Consider the following 20,194-nt stretch of genomic DNA (forward strand, 5'->3'; position numbering starts at 1 on the left):
GTCTACACCCCCTCTGTCCAGAAGTGAGCACAGCCTCTTGGTACCATCCCAGCAAGCATTTTTTTGGGGTGTTTAAAGGTGCCAACTGACCATCAAAAGTAAAAATGACTCATTTTATCTCATCCCAACAGGGAAACCACCAACAATAAAGAATGAGTTACTATCTGGTGTCATGGCTTTGCAATTAAAACAAGTTTAGTTATAATGGAGGTCATTGGGGGCAAAAAACAGCCACTTGAACAATATGAACAATACATAAGGGTTAAAAGTCTAATAGACGGCTTGGTTAAAACCAGGCTAAATCTAGGCTGTCAGTGAGTGTGCACCCCTAACCCCGCCTCTCACAGTGACCTCACTAGCTCCGCTGAGTGCTTTGTGTCTCAGATTGCATGCAAGTCTGCAGCCAGATACTGCTGGAAGCTAGTCATCAAATACACAGGAACGAATGACTACACGTGTCAATCTGTCTATTAAACTATCTAATCTGTCTAGTCAGTCTTTTATTATCTTTTATATGCAAAAATATTCATTCATAAAAACATATGTATATATGAACACTGGGTCAAATAGGGTCCGTGCATTTTAAATCTAATAACAAAATTAACCCAATGTTGGTTTTGTCCATATTTAAATGAACGTGTGTAAACGCACGCTTTGATCAAACCTTTTATTCCCCTTGATGATATTGTGCTTTTTTTTCCCCTCAATGCCCTCCAAAGTTTCAATGTTTGGCCGTGTCTGCCATATCTGTTTTGTTTAAAAAAAAAAAAAGGAATGCATCGGTTCCTGCATGTAGAATTCAGAAATCTCATGGCATTGAAAGAAAACTGGCAGCAGTTGAGTGCCGAGGTCAAAGGTCAGATGAGCAGGCATCACACCTGATAAACACCTGGGGCAACTGTACAGTAAAAAAAAAAAAAAAACAACAAGATTAAGAAATATTGCTTTAATTTGAGAGAGACAAAAAAAACTCTTCCGTGTTAAAATTTGATGTTCCTCCAGCGTTCTTACGTCAGTCTTTAATGTCAGGTGATCCTTCAAATGTCAGTGTAAATTGTTGAGTGTACCATTAGTGCTCAGTCGTGTTTTTCATAGTTACCAGTGCCGATGGAGTTTTTTTTTTTTAGAGCGTCATATTCTGCTGGAAAAGTTTCATTTTAATGGTAATATGCCATGAGCGGAGGTGTATGAGTAACTTCACAAGTTGACCATAGTCTAGAGCGATGACATGCTCATCTACTCCCAGAACCTGGCAGAACGAAATGTTGCAGCTCGTCCGGTCTTCAATGATGAGCCCAAAAGAGGCCACTTCACAGAGCCGGCCCAAGGCTTAAGAGAACTGAGAGGCAGGACAAGATGGCGGGCTGGACTTGGTTAACTTTAGATTTTACACAAATCTCATTGTTTTGTTTTTCACCTAAAATAGTAATTAAAACATCCAAGATGTGTTTTGCCTCATCAAAATGTGGAATTTGATCAGCAAACTACTCATTCTAAGACAACTATGCCTTGGGCTAAATGACTTGGCTTCAAGTACGATGCCACACGATTCAGAAATGAAGGTACAGACTGCACAAACAGATAAACGACATGATGCATCTCATTTCACCACAACTAAAGGCAGCGACAAAAAAAAAGTCAAGCTCTCACGATGATGACATTTCTCATGCAACCCTTTAGCAAGCCTACATAGTATTTATGCCTAAAAGTCACTGCATGGGTAAATAAGAAACAAGCAACACACACACACACACATATATATATATATATATATATATCCATGGGCCACTGTAAAGTAATATGGTTCTGTCATAACGTTTTGAATGAAAATCTGCATTTGGATAAGACACCTTTAGTATAGTTTTGATTTTAAGGCATAATAAAGATCAAATGCAAGTACGAGTGGATTTACATTGAAAATTTCAAACGCATCAAGAAAACCATGTGCTAAGGAAATTTCAAACCATTTGGAACGCACAGAGACGAGCTTTTGTGCAAAAATGAACTTAAAGGTGCCTTTAAAAAAGTGTCAAAGTACTTTTGAAAACAAAAAAGCAAACCCCCAATAGGTGGCAGCAAGAGGCCGCTTTATTTGAGTAAAGCATTGAACGATTCATTCAGCCAAAGAAGCCAATAGGATGAACGGACAGTTGAATCAATCCCTGAATCATCGACTCACCCGAGTCTTCTTGGCGAAGGCCTGAATCGTTCGTGCAGGGAAACGTCGCTGTGTATTATTCAGAGATGGCCAACTGTTCTGCTGTTTATTTTATTATACTTATCGCAATGATTTTACTACTACTATCAATAAAATTAATAATGATAATATTGCCGGAAGTTGTACAGCGCATGCGTCACGTGTTCATCATCAGCATCCATGACAACCGTCCTGTGGCTGTTGTTTGAATCTCGCTGTGTCGATTGGCATCTGATCTCTGCGTCCTCCGTGACAATTTTTCCAGATTATCGATATTATTGATCGTTGGATACGTCGATTGATCGCCTGCTGTTCCCATCACTCAGGTTTGACCCTTTTTATTACGCTGTGCTTTGTGTTTGTGTTCAGTATGTCTTGTGTTCACTACAGGTTCCAGAGTCGACTCACCTACGACTCGCTCCAGTTTGAAGGCCTCAACATCAGCGCGGGGGAGCTGAAGCGGCAGATCATGAGGAGCAAGAGGCTGAAGTTCTGCCAGCTGAAGATCAGCAACGCCCAGACTGATGAAGGTGAGTTGAGGAAAAGACACTTCAACTGTTCTACGCTAACATTAGATGCGTTACATCAGACACTTCTGGAAGCTGTAAGGTGGTGCTGATGCTGACATGTAGGGATGTTTTGGCTGTTTTAAAAGGCTAATGGCTCTCAAAGTATACCGTGCTCCATAATTATGTGCTGATTCTGATTTTATTTTGCTGTCAGAATACACAGATGATGCTCTCATCCCTAAAAACACGTCGGTCATCATCAGACGGATCCCTGCGGCGGGACTGAAGTCCTCAAACAGAAGATTTGTTGGGTAAGTGCTGTGAAATGAGCACACGCGTCCTCTGTTAGATGTTATATGAAGACTCCTGGTCTGTCCCTGGTGTTTTAGTCACACAAGCTCCTTTGTTTTGCAGACATCAAGCTGGACGCTGGCGTGAACCTTCACCTAGAGCTGATCCTTCACTCCTCTCACTGGAGCAGTTGTTGAAGGTATTGAACAAATGAATAGCACAATAGCAATGTAAAGCACACAATATACGCACACGCACTCAGCTTCTTAGGGAGATTTGAGATTGTTTGAAGGGTTGAGGGTGAAAAAGATTCAAATGTGCAAATGCCTGTGAAACAGACTGAGAATCTGGCTGAGGCAAAGGCGTCAGAGGAGGACAAGCTGAAAGCGGTGATGTACCAGTCCAGCCTGTGCTACTACTCCAGCAGGTGAGCGTTCAGACACTGACAGGTTTGCTTTGTGAGAGATGTCTGAGCTGATTCTCATGGTTCTGATGTTCACTAGTGAGGCCATGAGGCTGCTTGGGATCCCGGGACACCACATTAGGCACTGCCCCACTAATGTGGTAACTGGGTTTTCCAAGCTCACGGTTGCTGTGAACTTGAGCTCTTGTCCTCATCAGTCAGATTGTTTGCTCAGAGTTTGACTGTCACTCCTCAATTCACAGGGCAGCCGCTCCGCGCCGCACAAGCGCATCCGGAAGAGCACAGGGATTCCCCGCAGCTTCCTGTTGGAGGTGGACGACCCAGACCGAAAGGGAGTCATGATAGACGGCAGCGGCCGATACGTCATTCCCATCATAGACGCGTGAGTAAACTGTACTTGGCATAGCCGCATGTTCTAGTGTTTGTCCAAATCTCACATGATGTCTGCTTGTGTGTGTTTGCGCTCGATCTGTTCAGTGAGGCCTATGCTGCTGAGAAGAGAAAGAGGCCGTCCTTCTCCTGCCAGACCGAGCCTTTGCCCTCCTCGTCCTCAGCAGGTGCGGCATCTTCGGTCCGGGACGCCGGAGGGAAACGGTCCCGCTCCCCATCTTCACCAGAGACGCGCGGCGACCAGAAGAGACCACGTCGCTGAGAGACCTTCATCCAAGAGACCTGGAGCCGACGTGTAAATATTGTACATAGTTTATTAATAAAAGATAATAAAGATTATAGCCGCATGAACTGTGTGGACTGGTTAACCTTCACTCCAGCAGTGCAACACACACACACACACATACAGGCATACATGGTTTATGAGGTCAATGTGACTTTTTGGTGGTTTACGGGGACATACCTTTGCCAACATCCTACGAACATAAAACTTGTGCCAAAATTTTTTATTTGAGCTACAAAAGGCAAACAACGCTTAAAAACAGCAATTTTAGTTTCACAACACACTCAAATTAACTATGTGACATTTCACAGGCTTATGGGGACAGACAAAATCATGGTTTACAAGGTCTGTTTACATGTTACACACAAACCTAGCCCCTTCATGGTTTAAAAGGACTGATTAACACATTTTACATATCACACTATTCTGCTATTGCAGTAAGGGTGACAACAGAACAGACTCTGGCTTTCCTCAGCTAGACACCTGCTAAACCCATCTCAGTTGCTAAGGTTCTGCCTGTCACTTCTTAAATGACAAAATACTATTTTGCTTATAATACACTTTTGATTTAACAATTCTGTAGGCTTATTGTGTTGTATCAGTTAAACAATCTGTTTAATGTACTGTTGAACAATAACCTGAAAAAGACAGCATTTTAACATTAAAGTATGAAGAGTTAATTGTTTAAGGGCCTTTGCTCTTATTTTATAGGACAGTAGATATTTTGAAAGGCAACTTCAGATAAAAAAAGAACATAATTGGCAAAGAACCTTCAACCATGAACAACCAGAAGCACAACTGTACGATAACATATTCATTATTTTATTCTTTTACTTGGCCAGAACACAAATGTTCCCCTCTGTGAACTCTGTGTGGAGTTTGCATGTTCTCTGTGTTGGAGTGGGTTTCCTCCAGGTGCTCCGGTTTCCCCCACAGTCCAAAGACAAGCGGTACAGGGGATTGAATACACTAAATTGTCCGTAGTGTGTGTGTATGAGTGTGTATGGATGTTTTCCAGTGATGGGTTGCAGCTGGAAGAACAACCGCAACGTAAAACATATTCTGGATAAGTTGGTGGTTCATTTCACTGTGGAAACCCCTGATAAATAAAGGGGTTAAGCCGAAAAGAAAATGAATGAATGAATGATTACAGCTTATAAACAAACTAATGGTATTTTAAAATTTAATTAAGTCGTTCAACAGATTATTCTTTTTCAAATTTAAATATTTATACTAGAACACAACATGGTAGTGCACTAGAATACTGTCAAATACAAAACATTGCCACTCAATGACAGAAATAAAAAAATAAACTTTTTTAATTTTACTTTTGAAGTCCAGGAAAACAGCAGGGGAACTAAACATGTATATACATTTTATTATGAAATGCATCAACTATTATCGCTCTGACAAGAACAAAAAATAGATGGATAAAAATAGATAAAAAGATAGATAAAAAGAAAAAAAGATAAAACTAGACATAAAAGTTTGATTCCACAAATTGAATGATACATACAGAATGATATGAACACAAAACAGATTAAAAACTAAATTTCGTAATGTGACAGTAATATAATGTGTTATAATGTGACTAATTAATATCATACACATTTTCACTTTTTTGTCACAGTGACAATATTTGACCATTTTCAAACATGTAAATAAAAAACAAAAAACATGTCTTTTTGCTACTCAACACTGTTGTAAATGTTTAGTCTGAGGGACTGCATTTGTGGGTTATGTATTTTTGTGTGATGGGTATTGCCCAGGCTCATGAAGCAGACGTGGACCTGGACTGTGGAGCAGTACCAGACTGTGGAGTAGTGGCAGACATGGGTTGAGAAGCAGAGGCAAACTGTAGAGCAATGTAGAGACTACCCTAGAGTGATGATGGACTGTGAAGCACTGGCATGGAACAGAAGTGGGTTTGAAAATGGTTAAATATTGTCACTCTGTGACAAGGGAAAAAAATGAAAATGTGTATAATAATAATCAGTCTTTTGAACTCATTACAGCCTTCACGTCTGCTTTTGTCCATGGTCTTCTCATGTAGGTTGTTCTGCCAGTGCTAGAGCCTGAAAGCAAACAAGATGATTAACTGTTAGCATCACTGACTTTTAATAGATCATATCAACTGTTCATCAATATCGTTTAAAAGTCTCTTTCTTGGAAAAAAGGTTAATCCTTAGGTGTGCACTTACACCATGGTTATACATCACACAACTACATGATTTAACAGCAACATATGCGAGTATAACTTTCAGTAGCTGCTTTGAATCATTGTGGACTATTGAAAGTGATATGACCTTTCCATGTAAAGACTTTTCTTAATTTTAAAAAAAGGCAATCAATAATTTCATAATATTCCCTATTATATTTTTCCACTGGAGAAAGTCTTCCGTTTTTTAGTTTAGCTGAATAATAAAAAGGTAAAAACTGCAAAGGTCAATATTATGAGCACAAAAAATAAAATAAAAATATATAAAATTATAAAAATTAAAATTTATTTTTTGATTTTTTTGTCAGCCAGATATCGCAGAGCCCTATTTAAAAATGGCCAGATACAAAAGAGAAAGTGATAAATGGAAGACATTGACGAGAAATGTAGCATAGGAAAAAGCATTTGTGCATTTGCGCTACAAGCACTGCGATAGAAAGTCTGAACGTGTATTGAGTGCTGCTGGAAACATTGCGACTCCAACTAGGTCTGCTTAATCCAGACAATGTGTCAGCATGTTAGCTTTTCTGTCAAATAATTTACCAAAAACAGTGGAGAGTTAGTAGCCTACGCTGTTTTTTCCTCAACATCTCATTTATATTGTTATCAATAGGCTAATATTTTTTGTTCTTCTTTTTATTATTATCATTATTATTATTAGTTACTATTTATATTATCACTGATACTGAAAAGTGTTATTTAGGCTATTTGTGAAGTTCTTAAAAATGTAACATTTAATTATTATACAGGAGGGGGGAACCAGTGAATATTGTCCTCACCACTTAAAAAAATGTGTAAATAAAAACAAAAAAAAAAAAACTAAAAATAAAGGATAAAAGGAAAAGCATGCTCTTCATCATTTTTCATAATCTGATTTGTACATGCTGCTGTGTGTGTGCACTTAGGCTAGACGAGCAGAGTACACACATCTAAAGTTATCTTACTGTGAGCGTTTTAATGGTCAAATAGGTGTCAAAATGCTGTGTTCAGTGATCATTTATAAGAAGCTTAAAGCACAGTTTGTTTCATATTTTTATTCTATTGTACATATTTCCCTTTGCTCATTTACAGGGAGGAAAATAACTGCATATATACAGTTGAAATCCGAATTATTAGCCCTCCTGAATTATTAGCAACCATTTTCCACCAATTTCTGTTTAATGGAAAGAAGATTTTTTTTCAACCCATTTCTAAACATAATAGTTTTAATAACTAATTTTTTATAACTGATTTCATTCATCTTTGTTATGATGACAGCACATACTTTACTATATATTTTTCAAAGTACAAGCATTCAGATTAAAGTACAATTCAAAGGCTTAATTAGGATAATTGGGCAAGTCATTAATATTGACCTTAAAATAGGTTTCAAAATATTTAAACCTGCTTTTATTCTAGCCAAAATAAAACAAATAAGACTTCCTCCAGAAGAAAAAAAATATTATAGAAAATACTGTAAAAAAATCCTGAATTTGTTAAACATCCTTTTGGAAATATTTATTAAAAAAATATAAATAAAAAATTCACAGGAGCGCTAATAATTTTGACTTCAGCTGAAAAATCGTTTTGAATAATCTTGTTTGCAATTATGACAAAAATAATCGTGATTATGATTTTTCCCATAATAGAGCAGCCCTTACTGTATGTGTAATGTAGCCTACAGTAGATTATGTGATGTGATCAATTAAAAAATACATTTTCTTTTTTCTTAGTAATAAACATGCTTTTACACTATACTGTATGCTTTAGAAAAGATACAATAGATGGTGAGAAGTATAGCCCCAGGCTGCAAAAATTAAACAAATATAAGAATGAAGTTGTTTAGCCTTTATAGCGCCCTATTAAATTGTGTTGGGGTAAAAAGAATGTTTACATTTCTTTGACTATCATGGCGATGTTATTACCTCAAATCTTAAACGTGCGCACATTGCAAGAAATGAAAATCGCGTCACAGCACACACTACAAAATATTAAGGTTATCGAGTCAATGAAACACATCACCTGATAGCAGTATAACTTGCTTTATCAATAATTATTATTATTTATTATAGGCCAGGTTACAAATATTTGAAAATCTGTCACTACATGCCAAACACTCAAAATAGGTTCCCTTTTGCATAGCTATTAGTGGCAGTTATGAATTAAATAAATGGGCATATCGGCACGTAAGGTGAGTCGACTATTATTTATTGTCTGTTTATTTTTCTCTGTTCATTTCTTTCACATGCATGCAGAGTGAACAGTCTGTGCTGTTTCTGCTTGTTTAATAGAGCGCCTCCTCTTATAGCCGGCCTATTTCGGTATAAAGGACAAAAAATTTTTTTTTTGTATACTGTATGCTATTCTATCCCCTATATTAAACACAGCAAATGTATAATTAAATATTAGAAACATAAATATTTTAAGTTTCTAAAAGCACATTTTAATGTTTAAGCATTGTTTATTGGCCGTCGGCGTCGATGATGTGCACCTCTCAAAAAATGTAACTACAAGTCGCAACGACACAGAGCGCAAGGTCGTGATTTGTTTGATGGTCGTGATTGGTCGGCTTGGCAGCGCTGACAAGTCTGGGGGCGGGACCAAGAGCCGTGCGAGTGGTGCGAGCCCAATAGAGCGATTGTTTACACGTGTGGAGTCCCATGAAGGAGCTCTGGATAGAAAGTTTTGTTTTGTGTTTATCTCATAGTTAAAGTTGTTCCACGTCCGCCGGTTCCAGCCTCAAAATGAGCGAGTTTGAGTCACTTGCATGTTCAGGAAGCGTTTAGAAAAAACAAAACAACAGCGAAGAAACTCAACACAGAGGAACATTAACACCTCACTGCCAACTAGCGTTTTGAAAGTGTTAATGCAGACCAACAGAGACATTGCGCAGAAGTAAAATAAACAGCTACGCGGCTTGCATGTGCCGTGGGTTACGCCGATCATAACGCAGAAGTATAAACCAGGCTCTATAAACTTTAATTTCATAAGTGCATACAATATAATATTAATAATAATAAGACAATTAGCATGTTTATCAGGGTAGACGACATGCAGTGAGTGGATAATTCCATATGTGCAATATGTACATTTAAATCTCTCCATTTTGCTGTAATGGCTGTGCTGTGTTTGACTGGCAATAGCTTTTAGATTATAACCCGCGACCCACTTATTAATATGCAGCCTTTTTTGATTACATGGGGCCAGTTGCACCAGCAGTGTGTAAGTTAAAATGAAGCCTAGTTGTGACTTAAAGGGACACTAATTTACAATGTACGCACTACTAAATATTTCTGTGTTGCAGCATTTCACTCAGTTTAAACCTAACGCTGTGTTCCAACTAAACATTTACCGCAGCCTCCCCCCATGTATAATGGTAGAAAAGAGATGACGGTGAGATTAGTTTACATCGAGGAGCTTGCGATGATCTCCCTCTATTCACAGCCTTATTTTCTTCCTAAATCTCGCATTTCTTTCGGTTTGTGAATGAAGAGTTTAATTTTGTTTCAAGAAATGTTTTGTGTTAACATACATTTCTTTATGACTGGGTTTTTTCTCCCTGCTATTTTTTCTTTAACGTGTAGAATATTTAAAAAATCAAGTTTTATGTTTTGATAACTTTGTGTAATTTGTGTGCATTCACAGCAAATTTTCAAAGAACAGTTATATGTAGATGCATTAGTTGCAGAATTCTAAATCAGTTTAACGATTGAAACACTTTTTATTTGATATTAGGTGATTTAATGCAACTATGTATGGCTTTACGGAGAGCTTATGACCTTACTAACTACGGTTTGCCTTAAGAGCATGTGGTGCAACCGAAGTAAAAACAACTTTAGTTATAAACATGCCAGTAGTTATTATTATTATTATTATTATTACTACTACTTCTATTATTATTAGGCAATTTTCTGAAGCAACCCCTGTAACCAATTTAGTGCTTTTGGGTTGTTGTTGTTTTCGGTTAAAGCGCAATGCCCCATTAACACCTCAGACAGGCTGCTTCATTAATAGCCAAACATTTTGTTTGAGATGAGGGCAGGGGTATATCTTGAGTATATTTCACAAGCAAGGTTGACACAAAATCCCCGGTTATATACCTTTTACCTATAGGCCAACTTCTGGTAATGTAGGCTTATATAGGCTGTTTCTATTCACAGCAACTTATGGACTGAACTACGTGTTAATTAAAATTTCTATATTAGGCTCGTAGCAATTGATATTGGGAGTCATGGAATATTGTTTGCATTTATTTTGCATATTGTTTGCAATATCCTACTTTAATAATAATAATAATAATTAATATTATATTAAAAAGTTTTTTCTATTTCTAAATAAATAGCCTACTGTAAATTAGGCCTACAACCATTAATGATTTATATATGAAATTAGAAATGAAATTCTTAATAATATTTGTAAAGGAAACAAATATAGGTCTTATATGTGCCGTTATATATATTTCAATTAATATGGAATATAAGTGCATGTTTTCACCAAAACTATGATAGATTTTTTTTTTAAATGTGTGATTGTGTAAAACAATATACTTTGCAAATAAAATAATGTTTTTTTTTTTTCTCTCTCTCTAAAGAAATTGTTACCACCTCGTTTAGAGCATCATTATGGGCATTTTACGTTATAACTAATGTGGGTCAAACAATAGATCTGTGACAGAGAAACTACAGGTTTTGGGACACACTCGTCACTACATCGTTCTTTTCCCAAACGACACATTGTACTATGATATTTCTGCCGCGAGTTACGTTGTTGTTTGGGAAACCCAGCCCTGGTGCAGAGCCAGAGGAAGAAGCGTGCTGCGCTTGTGGAGCAGATAAGAAGCAAGAGAAACTTCTAGACCAGGGGAGAGTTTCCCAAACAACGACATATATCTGAATGAAGGGGTAATCTACTGTATTTTAGCCTAATTATTATTTCTAATGTTTACACACTGTGAAATAGGCTAATCCAATCTTAAAAAAACACACACACTAAATCATTTTTTGTGAATTGTTTTTATTCCAAGCTAAATAACATTTTAGAAAATGTTGCATATCAAGCTGTTGGTATCTCCTCGCGGTTGAAATTGGCTGTTATGCGAAAAAAAACAAAAACAAATATTAGCTCGCAGGCTAGTTGCTTTTTAGATTTAATTTAAGCCTATATTCAGCTGACAGCGCACACTCAGCCGCGATACAGAGAGAAAAAGTAAATAATAGATTCTTTAATGTAAACGACTAAGAAAAACTTCGGCTATATACTCGGGAGAGGACGTAATGAGATCTAGACTGGCTGTAAAATATATACACCAATAGTAATAGTTAATCAACGCATTTTATTAAAAAAAAATCTACTCATTTTAATATTGCGATTTTTACATTTTTTAGAGAATGTCTGTTTTTATTAACTTTTCTGTCATTTATTTCAAATTTGTCATTATTTTATTAATTTGATGATGTTAATATTTTACATAGGCTATTTTATATACACATCTAAAATCATTCAAATTAAGGTTGTGACGATGAGGAAATTTCCCCACCGGTTAATCGACATGTGACAACACCGGTAATACCGGTATCATAGTGGGGGTCGGGGTTTCCTCTTTTCTTTCTGCTTTTAAATAGCTTATAAATGCATATAATACTTTCACTTTCAGTTTTGCGGGAATTGCCAATTCGGCGTAAATTGTTTGAATGGACGAATGTGATGAATGTTAGAATGTTTTTAAAACGAATAAGAAAATAAAATAGCAAGATAAGTAATTAAATTGCACAAAGTTTAAATAAGATTAAACGAATGAACAAGAAACAAATATAAAAGAAAAGCTTTCAAAATTACATTACAAAAATGACAGGTTGACACAGTCTTTAAAAAAAAATAAAAAATAAAACATTGTAAATTGGCATTTATTAACAGTGAGGTTTACTTGTTCTTTGCGAGGAATCCTGGCCAATATGTTGACCATCTCTGGCTTAAGATGGGATCTTGTGGGGCTTACTATGTTCCCCATCGTGCTGAACACACCCTCAGATGAGCAGCTTGTTGCACGTAAAGATACTTTTTGGTTACATTTGCTAACAGGGGGAACATGTTTGGTTGTCTTTTGTTGTCCTACCTGACTTCAATAGAGTGGAGGAACTATGACGTCAATTTGTATGCAAAAACCCGGAAGCGAGTTAGCATTTTAGCACTTCCGGTTCCCTCGTCCCAAAGTCAATGGGTTTTTTGAATGGGGTTTCAGTAAAATCGCTCAAATAAGGTCCGTGGCTAACACCAACTCAATATACTTTCACGTTTTGTTCTACGACATAAAACACATCAGTTACAGCACACTCTTCAACTTTTAAATCGATTATGCTTCTTTAAAAAGACGGTTGCTATCAAGTTGCTAAATGAGACTACAGGCTGCGTCGGGGGCATTATACGTCATCGAGCTGATCTGGTCTGGAGCGCAGCTCGCTTGGGCGTTTGGATTAGTCTGTGATTTAAGTATTTTCAGAATAGTATTTTATAGTTTGTTGTATTATTCTAATTGAGAATTCAGATTGTGTGTAGATAATTCCTTCACATGTAAAGGCTGTCGAGACAGATTCATTTGTTGATCATTCATTTTAATTAAACGATAATATGAAGATACTGCTCAGTTTCTTTCCTGCTCTCAGTAATGCAAACGTGTGAATAAATGTGTAAAAATACATGCATGTTAACTGTCATTTTAACGTGATCAAGTGATTTCTCGTCTTTTTTTCTTCATCAACACATTTAACTCTGTCATAACTGCAATATTTACACTCCTCCATAAAACGTATAGCAGATGTGACTGTATTGGGCTGTTTTTCGCTGTACTTCGTGACACAAAAGGAATATTGAATGTTATTCTGTGTCCATGATGATGAAACCTGCAGGCATTTGATAGACTTGTTCCTCCTCACGCCGTCGTCTGTTAAGGTAAGCGGGCTGTGTGCACGCGAGCGATACACTTATTTAAATATGTCTCATAATAATACTATATAGGCACATTTATACACATTTTTTAAACTTTTAGAACAACCGCAAAGCAAAACATGTATTTCCCACGTAAAAACGATCCAAAAGGCACAAAGGTCTATGTGTGTTTGCGTATTTATTAGTTTATAATATATAGCGTGGATTACAATATAATATACTGAGAGGTTAACTCTTTGTCATGGACGTTATTTCTAAAAATAAGCTTGATAAGTCGTCTGTAGTAGGGTGGGGCTGACGTCACTGACGAGCGCCCCGAGGGCGCTGTAGTCCGTTTATAGCCTTATGTTAGCTTTTTAAGTCTTGCGTTTGCATTTAAGATCCAAAAGTGCTCAATGTTATATTTTCGTGTGACAATTATCCGGCTGAACAAAACGTGTAAGTGTAATGAACAGTGTTTGAACACAGAGCGTATTATTCGCAATCTTCGAAAACCCTATGGGAAAATCCTATAGGGATTTCCACGAGGGAACCAGTTTTATGCTAGCAGCCGATTAGCCTACAAAGTGACGTCATAGTTCCTAGTTCCTCCACTCTATTTCTTAATGTATTATTTAGCCTATTGCATTATATATTAATAGCTTAGTCCTTATGAACAATCCGTTTATAAAATAGCCTTATTAACGAATTTATAGGCTAGTGAAGAATAAACCGAATATGAAATATGATCCTTGCATAATGATCACAACTAAACAAGCTAGCACTCATTTTATATATAAACTTTAAATAAAAAAGAAAGAAATGTTAAGAAATTAAACATTGTGTAAAAAATCTAAAGACAGGCTAAATAAAAGTAATTTTATTTAACAGGCTAAAAAAATAATCAACATGTAAATGTATAAATATTTCGATAAGTATTGTTATGGAATATTTATAACTATATGATCTTGCTTTTTTTGGTTATATCCATACAAGCTTTGAGCTCTCTTACAAGCACAGTTGACAGGCGCAGGTGTCTTATGTCACTGTCAGTGGCGGATTACACACAGCATACCCTGGCAAGATGTTTTATTTGTTGCCGATTGGCGTGTTGTTCCTTTTTTAAAACACCTTTTGTTTTTAAAATCCCTCAAGGTAATGTTGTCTATCGAGTTATATAGTCTCCCTCGGAGATATTGTAGTTCAGTAACATGCTTCGCAGCATATAACCGTGAAGCTTAAATAGGCTGAGCATATTTTTATTAATTTTAAGACACATTAATACAAACTAGCCACCGTTTGATTTTTTTTCGTTTACGTATATTTTTATCAATCGAAAAATGCAATGAATAGTTTAATTTGGTTTTCATTTTATTAGAATTAATATAATTAATAGGCTACACAACTCCTATTGGCTCGAATTGCGTTTTGACAGATAAGGCGTGACTTTCTGGCTCAAAGATATTTGTGCCTGTTAATTTCAGCGCTGTATTTTGAAAGATTTCGCAAAGGCTTCAGCTGTTCTACCTGTCAGCTGGTACCAGCCTCAGTTTTGCGACTTGACCTGTGTGGCGTTTCGATGTCTGAATGATAGCGAGAGAGAGATGAGATCAGACCTCAGATTCGATGTGTAGCCGCACTTCACAGTTACTTTATAGCAATTTTTAATATTGGCTCACCTAAATTAACTTTTCATTTATTAAAAGCCGAAATATTTCCAGACAGATGAAGCAACTTTCGGTTTTTAAAGACAGCGGCCTCAGTGATAAAAGACGCGCGCACACAGGTTACATTCTTGTAGGCATATTCATCTTTTATTTTTTTACATGAAATGCATAAAGTGCAAAAAAGAAGAGCTGAACTTCGGAAAAAGTGCTCACTTCAGTTGCCGTGATGATTGCTTTGTTTCTCTGCAGTTGGCTTGTCGATGGCGCGGCATTGCTACATCATTCTTGTTTTAATAAAAATAAGATATTTATTATTAAACACTGTGAGATGATGGTCGCGTGATTTTTAAAATGAGAGTATGCCTTGCATATTTATTCTCACGTGATAAATGAAATATGACGCATTACTATGTTCAGATTTTAATTATAAAGCATGCTCTGGCCTTAAGTAAATTATTACGAATTCTATTTTCCATTTAATTAAAATAAATATTTAATAAAAAAATAAATAAATAAAACGAATACTTAGAAAAAACAAATGTGAGGACGGTGTCACGGTAAAAACGTGATGTCACCGGTGTTGCGTCTTAAAACCGGTATCACCGTCAACACCGTCTATCGTGGCAAGCCTAATTTGCTTTTTTAACTTGTGAGAGAAAAGCGAATTTTACCTGTCAGTGGCTGCACATTGCTCCTAAATAGCATAAAGCATTTCTTTCTTTTGTAACATTCTTTTTTTTTTTTTTTTACTTTAACCCATTAAAAGAAAAAGTGTCATAATAAATACAATTATTATTAAAAATGCAATTAAGTTTTGTCTGTCGCATAGTTAACTATGTGATGTGGGTAAATGGTGTTTCAATGCTGCAAGTCCTATATTTCAAACCTGCGGGAAGCACTGTAATTGATCGTTTTTTTTTCCCAATAAGGTGGTGTAATAAATACATTACAATTTTTAATTAAAAGTTATTCACATTAAATAATAATAATAAAAAACATTGGTTTAAAGAATGTTAAAAACGCAGGATTATGTTTTAAATAACTCCAAATCGAGGCATTCATTTTAGGCCTCTACAAACTACAAAACGTCAATGCAAATTAATGCAATACTATATGTAAAAACAAACTATTATATACTATAGTGGCCTATAAAAAATGGTCAATATTGCCTTATTTCTCGTCTCGCTCAGCACATGTGCATTGAATCGCAAGTGACAGATACAGAGGAAATTAATAAAAATAATATAGGCTAGATTTAAAATAATATAGCCCACCTAGCAGTTTTCTTTAAAATTATAATAGGCCTGTATATAAAAATGGACTGAAAATTCTTGTAGGCCTTTTGTGATGTTCAGTTATAAAAATGCTTATCTGTACATTTGTAAAACTGTCCTGTTTAGGCTATACTGCTTCTGCTTTTGAAAAGGAAAAAAATAGTCTGGGCTATACTTTGAATTAATCAAAAACAGTTATAGGTTCAGTTTGAAATTTAACTTGATAAACAGTTAATAATGGCACCTGATGTTCAAAGAAACATCAATGGGGCGTCGATTAGGGATGTTCGGTTCTGGGTTTTTTGGATGAGACTCTTAACTCCTAATTTTGGAGTCGGTGGAATACATATGCATTCACTTAAAATAGTGCAAGGATTAAATATGCTGTCTCATATCGCACTTTACACAATGCTACTACGTCAATTCCAACATTGTGTTGTTCTCTGGTCAGATAAAACCAGCAGTAAATCATTTCCAGCCAAAATAAAATAGTTATCAACCTAAACTTTTTTACAGCATATTTTAATTGTCTAGTTTAACTAGTTTAGTTTAACTTAGAAAATTACAATGCAATCTTGGAGACATAAAGTTAAAACATAATTTTAATATCAAAATGTTTAATGGAAAGATGAGTGGCAGTTCATTAACAAATAATCCCAACTGAGCCCAAACAATGTTAAAAACTATATAGAATAGTCTAATTATTTAGTATAGTCTAAGTATCTAAATACTTTACAGAGAGAATAAAATAATCTGTGGTTGTTCATTTCTTTGTTTATTGATCGGTTGAAGTGTCAAAAAATAAAGTAGCTAGCTTCTTCATTTGATTTAATGACCAATTAAATATTAAACCACATACATGAAATATTTAACTTAAATAATTCATTCATAAACAAACCTAAAATAATAAATAAAAGCAGTGTGACAGAGCAGTATATGCTTTAAGGCACAGTCTCTCTTATAAATGTGGTTTTCTTTAAAGTGTACTTTTAAATAGCTCATTAGTTTACTCTTAAATATTACTGTTTGTTTGTGCAATTTGTTAATTATTGTAATTTAATAAAGGTGTGTTAATGAGACGGCGGAAGAAAAGGAGTGACTCAGACCTAGTTTTTGAACATTTTACCTTGACTATATTTTTATTTAAAAATCCTCTTTTGGAAGTTTTTGCGTTCCCTCGCAGATGTTTTGCGTTCTCGCAAAACTGTTTTTCCACAAACACTTCCTGTTCACTTCATACATGTCAACCCTCCTGTTTTACCAGGATTCTCCCAAGCCTTCCGTTTTTGCTGTGATTCTCCCATATTTCTCTTTCTTTCCATTAAAGCTGTGGGTCGATCATCGCTCTTCATATGCAACCTGTGAATTAGCGAATGCATGTATACGGATGTGCTAGGTATGATAAACTGATCCCAGATCAGCTTCTATACACACCATTTAAAGCGACACCTCTGTTATCAAACAAGTGATGAGCAGCAAATGAATCTCTCATTTTCTTTTATTTCATATCAGAGGTGTCAATTTAAGAATGCACAGATCTATAATGAAAGTATTCCATTACTTAAGTAACTGTTTGTGCTCATTTAAGAGAAAATGAGTTGTGTTTAAAATAAAACACACAGGACGAACATGTTTACATATTGTTAAGTATATTTGTCTGTTTAAACACAGATCTGAATCCTGCACTTTAGCTCCTCTTTAAATGGCATGTACAGAAGTTGATCTGGGATCAGTTTATCATTCCCTGATTCAGAGGTTGCATATGAAGGGCGATGATCAACCCACAGCTTTTAATGGAAAGAAAGTAAATGCAGACATTTTTATATTTGTTTCAGAATGCTTTCAAAAATAAAAATATATGAGAAATATGGGAAAATACTTAACAATAGCATGATAGAGGGATAGAATGGTAAAATACAGGAGGGTTGACAGGTATGAAGTGAACAGGAAGTGTGGATAACGCAAAACATCTTTGTGAGGGAACAAAAACTTAAAAATATATATATATATATATTCCTATCACTGTTTTTTTTCTACCATCCTTTTTTTTTCTCCCACTCAGTTTTTTTTTCTTCCACCCAATTTTTTTCTTCACCATCACGTCCCTTCCGAGTCTCCGTACTAATGCCTTAAAATGTAACTTAATAAATTTTTTTTAATGACATTTGATTGTAACATTTAACTTTTTCCTAACACTGATTTTGGTTGGTTAAGGTTTTGTGAAGCGTGATTCAGTAATGCTGATTTTACTATATTTATTTACCGGTTATAGAATAGTCTAACCGTGGATTAGCTTGCATGTATGGGCATAGTTTGACGTCTTTACCTAAAACTTTAAACCTTTATAGGCCTATTATAGGCCCATATAAGGATAATAATATTTGATATAAAGCACTCGTTTGGCAATGAACCATGATCTGTCTGCGTTGATAAATGGTATAAAATCAATAATAGCAAAACTGCATATCATTATTACTATAAAAAAGTATATTACTGCCTTGAGTCAGTAACTTAGGCAGTAATGCAAAGTAATAATTAATGTGAATAAATAGCCTAAATGAAAGGAACAAGAGGGACCAAAATTAGTCATGGGATTAAAATGCCTCCTCAGTTATGATATCCTGGCGCCGGGCCTGCTACCTTCGCAAGTATATTATAAACATACGGGAAGTAGGGCTATGCAATTAATCGAAAATTCGATTTTGATTATGGCTTCAAACGAATATGAAAATCATTAATCGAGATAAAACGATTGTTGCATCATATATCGTCCTCTTTTCAGTTGTACACATTTGTTGCTCTGCAAAGCTCAGTTTCACGTGAATATTACTAAAAGCATGCATTGTAATTTTGCAGCACGGCATGTGCATCATTCATTGATGTACATTCGAATCATTCATGTTTTAAAAGCATGAATGAGACCGCATGGTTTGTGTATGCGGCACACACATATTCGCACACTGTGTGCTCAGAGCAAAGCACACACATCTAAAGTTATCTTAATGTGAGCATTTTAATGGTCAAATAGGTATCAAAACGCGATGTTCAGTGATTATTCATATTAACTCTCATTTAAGTAATAAACAAACTAGTTGAGAATCAAAAGACATGTGAAAGAGAAACCATAAATCAGAACCGTACTGCTCTTAAAGTGAAAGTGCGTGATATTCCTGCTGCCGACTGTTTTTACCATTAATCAAACAACAAAAGAAGACAATCCCTCACTGTTCTTGTCTGAAGGACTTTAGTAGCTATAATCAAAGTTTTTTTTTTTTTACAGTGAAGATGCTTAAAGCACAGTTTGTTTCATATTTTTATTCTATTGTACATATTTCCCTTTCCTTTGCAGGGAGGAAAATAAATGAATACAGTTGAAATCTAAATTATTAGCCCTACTTTCCCCCCCCAATTTCTGATTAATGGAAAGAAGATTTTTTTTAACCCATTTCTAAACATAATAGTTTTAATAACTAATTTTTTATAACTGATTTCATTCATCTTTGTTATGATGACAGCACATATTTTACTAGATATTTTTCAAAATACAAGCATTCAGATTAAAGTACGATTCAAAGGCTTAATTAGGATAATTGGGCAAGTCATTGTATACCAGTAATTTCTTCTGCTGACCATCAAAAACTATTTTGCTTAAGGGAGCTATTAATATTGACCATAAAATAGATTTCAAAATATTTAAACCTGCTTTTATTTTAGCTGAAATAAAACAAATAAGACTTCCTCCAAAGGAAAAAATATTATAGGAAATACTGTGAAAAATTCCTGAATCTGTTAAACATCATTTGGGAAATATTTATAAAAAATAATAATAATAATTTCACAGGAGCCCTAATAATTTTGACTTGAACTGATAATCATTTTGAATAATTGTGATTAAAATAATGACCAAAAAAATCGTGATTATGATTTTTCCCATAATAGAGCAGCCCTAGCGGGAAGCACTGTAATTGATAAAAAAATAAGGTGTGTATTAAGGACATTTCAGTATTTATTAAGTGTTGTCCACAATAAATAATAATCATA

General features: G+C 35.4%; 1 protein-coding gene and 1 long non-coding RNA gene across 4 annotated transcripts in view; one reads left to right on the forward strand and one right to left on the reverse strand.

Moving 5' to 3' along the window:
- Positions 1-2,194: 2,194 nt before the first annotated feature.
- Positions 2,195-4,158, forward strand: LOC103911535 (E3 ubiquitin-protein ligase RBBP6-like). Of its 3 annotated transcripts, XM_073909087.1 has the most exons (7): positions 2,195-2,727; positions 2,921-3,017; positions 3,121-3,196; positions 3,336-3,424; positions 3,501-3,561; positions 3,664-3,803; positions 3,899-4,158. In XM_073909087.1, the coding sequence occupies exons 1-7, from the start codon at positions 2,568-2,570 to the stop codon at positions 4,071-4,073; spliced, it is 798 nt and encodes a 265-aa protein (XP_073765188.1). In that variant the 5' UTR covers positions 2,195-2,567; the 3' UTR covers positions 4,074-4,158.
- Positions 4,159-5,456: 1,298 nt separating this feature from the next.
- The window catches only part of LOC141375795 (uncharacterized), a 56,599-nt gene continuing 41,861 nt past the window's right edge, over positions 5,457-20,194 (reverse strand). Inside the window, exons 28-29 of the long non-coding RNA XR_012384603.1 lie at positions 6,108-6,169; positions 5,457-5,999 (exon numbers count right to left, since the gene is read on the reverse strand). This is a non-coding gene — a long non-coding RNA (uncharacterized lncRNA). The remainder of the gene's footprint in view (positions 6,000-6,107; positions 6,170-20,194) is intronic.

The sequence above is a fragment of the Danio rerio genome, chromosome 8 (genome assembly GCF_049306965.1).
Source record: "Danio rerio strain Tuebingen ecotype United States chromosome 8, GRCz12tu, whole genome shotgun sequence".
NCBI lineage: Eukaryota > Metazoa > Chordata > Actinopteri > Cypriniformes > Danionidae > Danio > Danio rerio.

What these genes read in the sequence shown, in the direction of transcription:
- LOC103911535 (XM_073909087.1), top strand. Translation starts at nt 2,568, where the DNA reads ATGTCTTGTGTTCACTACAGGTTCCAGAGTCGACTCACCTACGACTCG. An exon ending in TCAAACAGAAGATTTGTTGG is followed by an intron (nt 3,018 to 3,120) that starts GTAAGTGCTGTG and finishes TTTGTTTTGCAG; the next exon opens with ACATCAAGCTGGACGCTGGC. An exon ending in CACTGGAGCAGTTGTTGAAG is followed by an intron (nt 3,197 to 3,335) that starts GTATTGAACAAA and finishes CCTGTGAAACAG; the next exon opens with ACTGAGAATCTGGCTGAGGC.